Source organism: Gymnodraco acuticeps, unplaced genomic scaffold (assembly GCF_902827175.1).
Source record: "Gymnodraco acuticeps unplaced genomic scaffold, fGymAcu1.1, whole genome shotgun sequence".
Lineage (NCBI taxonomy): Eukaryota > Metazoa > Chordata > Actinopteri > Perciformes > Bathydraconidae > Gymnodraco > Gymnodraco acuticeps.
Window position 1 is genome coordinate 63,433 of NW_022991571.1, and position 12,012 is coordinate 75,444.

At 42.0% G+C, this 12,012-nt stretch overlaps 1 protein-coding gene across 19 annotated transcripts in view; it reads right to left on the reverse strand.

Annotated features, from left to right (window-relative positions):
• Positions 1-12,012, reverse strand: part of si:ch211-285f17.1 (sickle tail protein homolog) — a 105,216-nt gene that overhangs the window by 20,920 nt on the left and 72,284 nt on the right. For 18 of the 19 annotated variants that reach the window (XM_034197427.1, XM_034197423.1, XM_034197428.1 and 15 more), the window contains 3 exons: positions 9,971-10,169; positions 8,890-8,983; positions 569-1,548 (listed from right to left, as the gene is read on the reverse strand). In XM_034197427.1, the coding sequence (XP_034053318.1) occupies positions 569-1,548; positions 8,890-8,983; positions 9,971-10,169 (1,273 nt within the window). The remainder of the gene's footprint in view (positions 1-568; positions 1,549-8,889; positions 8,984-9,970; positions 10,170-12,012) is intronic. The other variant, XM_034197434.1, reaches the window with a different exon arrangement.

Sequence of the window (12,012 nt, forward strand, 5' to 3'; positions counted from 1 at the left end):
CGGCCTGATCGCTTTGACTGATTGAGCCATTTAAAATACTTATTCAACCCTGGTCAATATTTTCTTTGGTTTTCCTAGGTAAGCAAATAGCCTGCCTTTAGTTAAACCCACCTTTGTCCTGTTAAGTGGCAACAATCCATCTTTCTATGTTTATGTGCTCTCAGTCAGACTGGATAAACCGAACCCAGGTACCAAAACGTCTGCAGTGGGTTTGTTGTTAGAACAATAGCCACAGAGTAACAGAATAATATACAGTGGATTAATGGGGTCTCCAGATGCTATACGGTTTCAGTGGTTGCAGCTACGTCTGGGTCTACAAAATCTGTAATAACCAACAGAGACTGTGAAAACAAGGGTCAGATAAGCAGAACTTGTTATACACACAAACCACACAGATGCATAATCATGTCTGCAGAACCTGACGCTCAACACACGCTGGGTTATAGTTTTGGATGATGGAACAGTCAGCAGCTCGTTGTTAGGATGAATCTGGGATGCAGAGTTAGTCCATGCTCCCATGCGACGTCTAAATAACATTATATTTAACCAGCCTATTCGTCCTCCTTACCGTGTGTGGTGCTCATTGGCAGGTGGGATGGGCCCCTGGAGGTGGCCCTGGATGTCGGACACCACAGGGGATCCCATGTTGTTTCGAGGCTTGGTTCCTGACACTTCCTCCTTCCTGAAGGACTGGCGCACAGGTGAGCTTCTCTCCATGGGAACGCCATGAGGAGGAACGCCATGAGGAGGAACGCCATGAGGAGGCATCCCATGAGGAGGCATCCCATGAGGTGGAACGCCATGAGGAGGAACGCCATGAGGAGGCATCCCGTGAGGAGGCATCCCATGAGGAGGCATCCCATGAGGAGGCATCCCATGAGGTGGCATGCCGTGAGGTGGCATGCCGTGAATAGGCATCCCATGAGGAGGCGGGCCATGAGGATGTCCCCCATGGATGTCAATCATCCGTACCTCAGCCATGCGGTGCGGGGATGGCGGAGGAGTCTTGGATCCCAGAGTTGGAAGCTGGCTGTTTCTGGACTTCTGCCTGTAGAGGGAGGGATGCTCCATACTGTCTGTGGGACTCGGCCCGCTGTAAGAGCCTGTGGAGCGGATGGAGGCTCTGTGAAATCCCCCCATGCCATGATCTGGAACATCAGAACCAGGATTGGGGTGCGATCCATGAGCCATCCTGCCATCTTGGAGCAAGTATGGATCCGCGTACAAGCCCTCGTTGCCCCTGGACAAACTGTGGCTTTTACCCCCTCTGTCTTCATCCGGTTTGACGTCCCTTCTCTCCAGGATGGCGCTGGGACACGGGGAGATGGAGCGAGGACTGGCGTTAGGAAGACGCTCTCTTGGGATGGTGGCGCTTCCAGGTATGGGGCCCTGTCGCGGGCCGAAGGGGATTCTGGAGGGGGACGGGGGCATGGAGTGGGGGGTCGAGGGAAGTGCTCCCTGCATGGGGTGGTGAGGGGGGGGGCCCATGGGGGGCTGTCTCAGAGGGTGAGGCCCATCACGACCAGCATGCACCATCTCACTGTGCATCTGTAGAAGCACAAAAGCAAGCTGTTAGTCCAAAGTACATCACACATAATACAGATAGAAAGTAATATTTTATTATTATTTTATTCTTGCTTTGATCCTGCTGCATGTTCTATGACTGGGTTTTTTATGTTTTAGGTGGAGGTCTATGAGTCCCATGAGAAAGAGGAAGATCATGAAGCTGCTGTTGAAGATTAAAACTGGAACATCACCCATGAGAAAGGTTTGTTGTAATCTTATTATGCAGTAAATGTATAAACACATACACAACCTTCAACACCGTATTCAAAACAGACATGGTGTTATCATTCTTGTATTTTATTATTATTGTATTCTTGATTTATTCAGTCCTGTTCTATTTAATCACAGAGCTATGTGTTACTCTGAATATTACCTGGGCAGGGGGAGATAAGTATTGTTTTTAACTTGAGTGTGTTTGGTTTGTGAAGCACTTTGAGTTACCTTTGAGTATGAAAAGTAAAATATCCTTTATTTTTAGGTCTCTCCAATAAACCAGACTGCATATTTCTGCCAGCTTGAGGGCTTCAGCTGCTGTTTATTTTGTATATATTCTGGATCTCTTGACTGAAGTGGCCTTGAAACAAAAACATCCAGCTAACTCGGTTTACACTGTTGCTTTTCAAAGAAACTCTGCTCGTCAGCAATTTCGCCAGAAGCAGAAAATAGTTACTCACAAAGCTACAATCCTCAGATACACAGTATAACATTTAGCTCAAAGTCCTGGATCTTATGCCCACAGGCTTTTATAAAAACAATATTATAATACATGAACGTTATACTATTTATTCTGTATTCCTAAAGTAAATTTACTTTTTTCAACTTCAAACAAATCTGTGATTGCTGTCTTTGAGATACGATTGGTGCTTTTATAAATAGGTTGCAAGAGGTTAATTTTCAACAACATCTATCTATTCAAACAGTCAGCATAACACCCATAAAGGACCCTTGGAGGCTTGTGTGCAATAAACCTCATTTAACTGCAGTGGCTTTCCGGGTTATACGAGTGCTCAGGCTGTGGTAACACTACAAACAACGAGGTGAAACCTTTACATGTACATAGATGAAGTAAAAGGAAATCTGGTTTATGTGGTGAACCACCCGATGTGTCAAGTAAAACAAGTTTCGATCACATTTCTTGGCAATTATCTTCGTAAGAGTCTTTGCTTCCTTATTTGTGGCTAGGCAACTGAAAGTGAGACTGTGATTTTTCAAAAAATACACTACGCTGTCTTCCTTATGCAAGTGCAACGTTGAACTGATAAGCAGCAAAACAAACCTTATCACACAACACTTAGATATAGATGCTATAGCCTGCTGTAGCTAGGGTTAGCTTATTTGAGCTAATTTAGCTAAGTTATGGTTTAGATAGTGTACTGTCATGTAACCCATTGAGTCATGTTGATAACCTTATGCTCAGAAAAAGAAGCATTACCTTGCAGGGGCATTGAGTTTTTAGATGCAAAACCATGTGGACTTGTGGCAACTACACATGCAACCCAGTCTCACGGCATTTCGTGTTATAGTCACGACATTTAATCTATTGCTTCGTGTTCACCAACACGATTTCCCCCTTTTTTTCGTGTCACACAGAACGATTTTAAAAGATGTATTTCTATTGGTAGTATGTTTCGTGCCTGCACCACGTCTTTTTGTCCGGAAGGCCGGAAGCTGTGGGGTTCATAAAAACATTTTCTTACTCAATTTCTTGTTTTTATTTAAAATTGTATAATGTCTGACTTTTTTGCCGTCCGTTAGGAAAAGAAATGGAGCTCAGAGCCTCTACTACATACTACCAATACACAAATCAATAGATTCATTTTGTGACTTTAACACGAAATGCCGTGAGACTGGGTTGTACCTGCCAACCCTACCGCTTTTGACATGTTTCTACCGCCTACCGACTTAGCTGGCTTTCCCAACCGATTTTCAATCTTCCCAAATTATAACAAATAAAAATGACACTCCATAGACACTGGACTCGACTTTTGGGGGACACCGTTTGCAGCGTGTCTGTGATCGCATCATACGAACAGTCCTCTGTGTTTCTGAAAGAAGAAACAACGTGCAGACCAGGGGTAACCGGGGTAACGCTGCCTTTCCTCTGCACCCCCGGGGCTGATGGGTAATCACTCCCAAATGAGTTTAAGGGAACAGAGACGAGGCATTTGAGTCCTGCAGGGTTTCCCCGTTAATATCAGTGTCTCGAAAACACAAGTTGGTGACTGAAAGACATCCAGTGTTTGGTCTTTTCCTGAAGCATCCTTCACCTACAATGTCTCAACTGAAAGAGGACCATAAACACACCAAAAATAAAATAACATGTTGAGATTTGGGGATATTTATCTCCCATTCTTTCACCTTTTCTGACATTTTCAACACCAAACATGTCGTTAATGTCTCTGATAAGTGAACTACAGCAATCTGAAAGCCTGTATTATTTATATCACACTTTATCAGTAGAAAAATGCAGGAAATGACTTTTTTGAATGCAGTATTTTCTGATTTATGGCGCAACACAGATATTTCGCTCTGTGCAAACCTTTGACTAATATGTCAACAACATGAAACAAGAATATGAACCTGGCTTCATCCAATGTTCACACTGTAGTTCTACATCCTGACACATCCTTCATCTACACTGTCTCAACTGAAAGAGGACCAGAAACACATTAAAAAAATATAATGACATGTGGAGACTTTGGGATATTTATCTCCCATTCTTAAATTACTTTTCGGGCATTTTACAGACCAAACATGTCGTTGATGTCACTGTTTACCAAACTACCACTTTTTCTGAAAAATGCATAAAATGATGCAATATTTGTTAAATACAGGTTTATACCTTTATATATACAGTCTATGGTTTATACCTGTAATTACTGGGGTTCCATTTATTCTGATTACCTAATTTGGGCGTGCACATTTGCCGCGCGCAAACCTACCTCTTTTGGATTTGGAAAGGTTGGCATGTCTGGTTGTACTGAAAGTGAGACTGTGATTTTTCAAAAAATACACACCTACGCTGTCTTCCTTATGCAAGTGCAAAGTTGAACTGATAAGCAGCAAAAAAAACTTATCACACAACACTTATACGACGCTATAGTAGCCTGCTGTAGCTAGGGTTAGCTTATTTTAGCTAATTTAGCTAAGTTATGGTTTAGATAGTGTACTGTCATGTAACCCATTGAGTCATTTTGATGCAAAAACATGTGGACGTATGGCAACTTTACATGAGCTTATGTTGGCTAACAGTAGCTAATGTTAGCATTTACATTCGATACTGTGTAGATACTGTATCAGGTACTGATTTAACTTAAAACTTCTGAATTCTTAGAGGAAAAACCTGCAAAAATGACTACAATATATTGCGTTTATTTATTCAAGGCGTGACTTAATTTTACATAAGTAAAAATGTTTCTGTGCTAGCTAGCACAACAGACACATGCAAACTATACAGTAGCTTATTGTGGCTAACAGTAATGCTAGCATTTACTTTAGATACTGTATCTAGTATCCAGTTAACATAAAACGAATATTTATTCCAAGTTTGAGTTCATTTTGCATTTGTTTAAACATTTCTCTGATAGCTATAGCACACCTGAAATGCAGTATGTCAACAGGGATAGGCCTATAGACAGTGATGTGAAATGCTGCTTATGATAACACTGAGCTGAGAAGCAGCAGGACTGAATCTAATTAATCTGTCTTCCTGTCTAAACCCTCTGTTGCTGTCAAACAAACAAGCTATTGTTCCTTCCAGGTATGACTCATGGGTTACACCTACATAGGAAGACAAGTCGAAACCCAATGCAGTTCAGTCTTTGACACTTTCTTTTTGGTGTGTTTATTTATTTCCCCTGACACGCTACAGATTAATACAACAAAGGGTGTGTGTGTGTGTGTGTGTGTGTGTGTGTGTGTGTGTGTGTGTGTGTGTGTGTGTGTGTGTGTGTGTGTGTGTGTGTGTGTATACTGGAAATCAACAACTGCTCTAACAGTGGTAACAAAAGCTTGGATAACAAAGGGGAAGGAAGAAAGTTGTCAGTGAAAGCAACACAGCCCATAAATATAACCAGTCTGACCAAGCAACAAAACATATAATAGGACATCTAAGAAGCACAGAGCCCCTGCAGACCCTCATCAAACCCTAATGGCTTCCACTATCAGAGCTGCCTACACACACAAAGAGAAACATTGAATTATTCTGCAGGAATTTCTCTGGAGCGTTGAAGAGCCTCACATCTCCGACTGCTCCAGCACAGCCTCATGGGAACGAATCAAGCCAAAAGGCACGACTCGCAAATCCCAAACTGATTTAATAAGACTTCAAATATGCTTAAAATACATCGACTTTATCAAGACCGTCTGTATTTGTGTGCAGAACATGCCTACATTTCTGCTTGGAGACAAAACAGAGGGGTAAAGGCTAGAAAAATAAACACACAGGGCAAGCTTTGAGACGCATATGGTTTGAGTTTGACTTCCTCTTTTTGTTTGCACCGTGTCCATAAGCTTCTAATAATGAGGGCAGTCTGTCTGGTGGAAATGCACACAGCGCCTCGATGGCCTGCCATGCTGGAACTGTGTCAACATTTAAATAGCTGGCTGCATGAACTATGCTGCTGTGTACATAATGGCAGTGCAAAAAAGACGAGGGCCTCCTTATAATTGTGGTATAATATTCATAAAAGCGTAAAATGTTTCCTCAAAATTAGATTGATTGCACTGAGGAGAACCGATCAGAGGTTAGCCAAAAACTCTGTTTACAAAATATCTCCTCCAGCTTTGTGTACATCTGACAGCCACTATTGACTATCCTATGAATACAAAGCAATGCTCTTGGCACAATCCCTTACATGGGAACGGATTAATATTTGCAACATGACAAAAGAGCAGCTTCAAATGCAAGAAAATACCACTTTATTCTCACAGTCTAACGTCTATCCTGCGGTTACTTAGTATCTGCGCACCTTATATCGAATACAGACAGATAAGATGGTAGTTTTCATAAGCAGAGGCAGCTCTATGTGTCCATAACATCTGAGTTAAAGTGCAGATGATATTTGAATGTTATCTAAAGCCTAGCATTCCTGCATTCAAGACAAAAGGACGCTCTAATAGCCCAAACAGATAACACCCCTAAAAGTGTCTGAACAGGTGTACATCTTATTAGGATGTCATTTTTACCCTTTCGCTCCGAGGGTTTCTCCTCCCTAATTAAAAGATCTTGTCAAAAACTAGAAATACTTTTTTGTCTCCTCAAGCTATCTGAAAAATATTGAGTCCTAGCTTTGCAGCTGCCAAGAAAAAGATATTTCTTCAAACGTGTTTGTGTCTGTCTACTCGCCAATATGGTTGTAGGGAAAGGTTAAAGCCATAAGTGCCATAAAACACACACACACACACACACACACGATTGTATCTGTGCCAATTGCTGCCTAGTTAAACAGTGACAGAACCATTTATGGCTCAACCCTCTTCAGCGTATCTAGGTTTCACAATGTTTGTACAAGACAAGAGCCCTTCAAAGTTGCCCTGCCTCTTTCTGCTTAGTGCACGGTAGTACGTCCAGTTATATTTAAAAAAAGTGCTGAATCAGCAAGCGTTAAATAGGCAATTACGTTAAAAATGCATCGAAAAAAGGATGGAAACGTTTCGTTACTGTGGCCAACTTGCAATTTCTCCTGCTATTGTACAGCTTGGACCTTTTAAATGTCCCTTTTCACTTGTTATATTTGTGTAATCAAATGTCTCTTGTAAATAAAGTTTCTGCAGCGCCTTAGAGTCATCTTGCCATCTGAAGCAGCCCCTCATCATTCCTCTAAAAGTTATACATCTCTCTGTATACTCATGCAGGATGTGGCAATGGGATTATAGCTGAGGTTAATGTCATTTTGTGCAATATCACAACGCTGCCTTGATATCGGCTGCAGACAGAGCAGGTTAGATAGAGGGTCAGGCGGATTAAGAGGGGGGACATTTGAGGAAAATGGGCTTACATTCTGTTACATCAGCAGGAAACAAACATCGGAACAAGAGGAAGAGATTAGAGCTGATATTGGGGGGAGAATGAACAAGAAAAGGTCCTGAGATTTGAGCCCAATTGGCCCAAACGAAGGCCTCTCGGAGAACAATATGAGACCCCGCTAAAAAGATTAAGAAGAAGCAGGGGGACATTCCTTCTCTTTACTGCAAACAGGATGTGGAGGTGGGAAGAAGTGAAGTACAAATACCTCGTTTCTGTACTTAAGTAGATTGTAATTCTACTTCTCACATTTACCAAACAGGCTTTTAGTTTTACTCTGCATTTGGAGGCGTGATCATTAGTATTAAGAGCAGGGGTGTCAAACTCAAGGCCCGTGGGCCAAATCCGGCCCGCGACCTCATTTTATGTGGCTTGCAAAGAATATTATATACAATACAATTGGTGTAATTGTTGAATATTTGCTTTCAATTATTTGCCCTAGACTTCTGCTTTCAGACGTAGTTATTTAGGAAGTTATTACGAGAACTGATAATAATCCAATGCAGAGGCAATAATGTAATATAATACATTATTTAATATATATTACATATTTACATATGTATATATATATTGAGAAGCCAAGAGTGTGCAAAGCTGTCAAGGCAAAAGGGGGCTAATTTGAATCTAAAATATAAATCATATTCTGGATTTTTGTTAACTAGATAATTCCCTATGTGTTCTTTTATAGTTTTGATGTATTTAGTATTAATCTACAATGTAGAAAATTATTAAAATAAATAAATGAATGAGAAGGTGTGTCCAAACTTTTGACTGGTACTGTATATTTATATAGTTACAACCGGCCCTTTGAGTGTAACCATAATGCTAATGTGCCCGCGATGAAATTGAGTTTGACACCCCTGATTTAGAGTGTCTAAATATCTTCAACAAACTCCCAGAAACCTGCAACTCTTACTATTTTTAATCCAGGCTGAAGACTTTTCTTTTTGCAGCTGCTTTCAATTGAACTATTCACATCTTAAACTGCACTGTAACTTTCATTCATGTATTTGATACCTGTGTTATTCTGTATTTAGCTTTTTTAAATGCCATTTTAAAGTGTGTTTCCGCCGCACTATTTCCTAATGCTCTCAACGTTTTTGATTCCTGTAAAGCACTTTGAATTGCCTTGTGTTGAAAGGTGCTATATAAACAAACTTGCCATGCCTTACTTCTACTGGAGTGAAGTATGTGTTTATTTCTGCCATATCTGGGAGGCTGGGCTTGCCATTATATCTGCAGCAAGAAGCTCATTTTCACGGTTGTTTTAGCAGCATCTGTGTCACTGAAGTACTCACCCTGGCGTCTCCATTAGCAGGTCGGGGTCCATGGCTGAAGGCCTGCGCCGGGTCTTTGTGGTACACCTTCAGACAGGAGTGATCCGTGATGTTCCTGTAGGGAGTAGAAGTGTCCCGTGGTAAATAAGCAGTCCAGAGATCGCCGTCAGACAGCGGGCGGTCCTGATTCAGCCTGGATCTGACTCTGTGCCTCAGCCCTGACAGAGGAACGTATCCTGACAGAGGAACGTATCCTGACAGAGGAACGTATCCTGACAGAGGAACGTATCCTGACTGAGGCCCGTAGCCATACTCTGACAACCCTCTGTCATAAGACATCTCCTCTAAAGCTCTCCAAACATCCACTAATACTGTGTTCACTCGTCTACATAAAGCTCCTTCTTCTTCCTCTGCTGGTCTTACTCAGTGTGGTGTTGCAACCTGGACGCCTGCACCCACCTTAAGACATCACGAGACACTGTTTTACAGCCAAGATAAAGTATTAGTCACAAAGTACACATCTAGCCGCAGCAGGAAGTGTGCAGAGAAGAGGGCAAAGTTGGTTATGTGTTCAAGAGTAATGTGGTGTTTCTGAAAAACTAGAACAAAGTAAAATCTGCTGCATTATTGACAAGGCATGCTCGTGAATACCAAATAAGGGAGGAACAAGTAAAAGTGCATACTGTACGAGAGCACAGTGCACAATACTTTGGAAACTAAACCTTGAAAATTATTTTAAAAGTTCACATTATTCAAACTTTGCCGAGCGAGGACAGGACAACAAGTCCTCTAAGCTTATAATGTGCTCTGCAGTTTGTTTGGGTCTATTGGAGACATGTTAATAATACATTTTATTTTAGGCGCCTTTCATGACACCCAAGGACACCGTACAGTTTGTTAGAATGTTGTCTTCATTTCTATATAATGTTATTTATACTAAGTTTGCACACGATGCAAAAAGGAAGCAAGACTTTCCTGTGCAGTGGGAAGTTTAGACAGGAAGTTCTCAGGGAGTGGAAAAGGAAATAGCCTCGGATGCCCCGTTGAACTAAAACGGACACGATGCATGCAGCCCAACACACATTCTGCTTAACGTCTGTACCTGACATCGGTGAGCTCGTAGTACACGTTCCTCATGTCGTCTTTGACGTAGACGGCGACGCTGGGCGACTCCAGCATCTTCATGTTGAGCTGCGCTGCGAAGGCACTGACGAACAGAGCTCTGATGGTGTCGATGCCGGTGATCTCGTTGGGCATGCGGATCTGTTTGGTCTCGTCTCCGTACTGCAGGTACAGCACACCTGTGCACAGAGAGCAGGGCAGCAGGGGATGAGCCACAACAGTATTTCCTATGACCCACCCCAAATTGCGCCTGTGGGGATTGTCCACAGTATTGAATTTGGGGTGAAGTGTCTCAGGGACACAACGACATGCTGCAGTGGGATTCGAACTTGCTACCCTCTGATTCGAAGTCCAGCACACTATTCACTGAGCCACAGCTATCAAAATTAGTACCCAAAAAAAGAAATTACTCAAGAAAAGTTTGGATTTGGAGCCTTTTTCTGCATATTGTTACCTTTTCAGCTCGATATAAGAACAAATAACAATGCAACGGTGTGCTTGTTACCCTCCATAACAACCTCCAACACATGATCTAATTAATAAATCCCCTTTTCCTGTGCCATTTACACCATCAATACCTGGCAGCTGATCTCAAAGGGGCCCTCTTCTGCTCATTTTCAGGTTCATTTTTGTATTGTTATGCATCTACTGTCAAGCTTTAAGGTCAAAAGGACAGACTTGGTTAGGAGACCAAGCAACCTTTACTTTTGCAGTAGAGCTGTGCATCAGATGTTTAGTTGCATACTTGTGGTCTGTGTTTTTGTTCTCCACCTGCCACGTTGCTCCTGATTCGTGTTGCTGTGAATTCCAGACAAATCACTTTGAAATGAAAGTGATTTGGGGCCGAAGCATGCCGGTGTGCTCGGGATGGAACAGCACAAATTGTGCATTTAAAAAAAAACAAAGGCTGAACTTCTGAACCCTGGGTGTGGCTTCTGTACTGCGCTCTAAAAAAGCAGATGTCTCCCCCACATCACTTCTGCACACGCCTTCACTGTACTTGTATAAACAATGCCAGGGTAGAGGAAAACACTGATTTCAAACTGCGTGGCACAGATTTTCATTGGATCTATCTGTAGTTTTGTAGGGCAAGTGACTGGAAACAGTTTTAAAAGTTATTACATCGTTTCAGATCATAATAATAAATAATAATGATAATTCATTCTATTTAGGGGCGCCTTTCAAAGCACCTTACAATTCATACTAAGGAAAGGTTTAAGACAGGACAAAGAATGCAGTCCGGGTGATGTTTTGTATGTGTGGTGCAGATGAGAGAGCTGTCCAGAATGACACCAAGATGTTGTGTTTGAGCTCTTGATACGCCATTAGAACAGTAAAATACGTGTCTCCTATTCACCAAAACATACCCATCTGTTATGGAAAAAGAAAGTATTCCAAAAATATTCTAAAAGTAATCTGCCACCGGTACCGGAGGGGATTGTTGTTCTGGCCCACCCTAAAGTACATTTCTGCATACGCTACTGTATTATACGAGAATGTCACGTTTAATGAACAGCTCAGACATAAATCAGTGTCCCTTCACACTAATAATAGCTGGTTAAAAGGAAAGCGGTAGTTCTACTTGGTGTAACCCCATAAAAGGACAGCGTCAGTAAAAGCTACCAGATGTTATTGAAATATTATACAGGATCCAACATGCTCCACGAGACAGAGGGTAAATCCAGGAAATAAAAATCGCTGAGTCCTTCACGGCGCTCTTTCTGGTCTGTCTGGGTCTAACAACTCGCAGAATAACTTCACCCTTCCCCTGAGAGCGCGTTGCGTTAACACTCGGCTGCTTTTCATCCAGATGTTGGCAATGAAGGAGTTTGGTGACAAAGCGCCATTGATTGAGCTCGCATTAGGACGATTTGAATTCTTTAACATTAGTTTTTATCCGCCTGCAACAAAGAGTCTTGTTACATTCCTGAGCGCCTGGTTTCACTCGGGATTGGAAGCAAATGGCAAAGTGGGTTTCCGGACCAAATGGGCACAGAAAACTGCAGACTGTCTGCTCTTTAA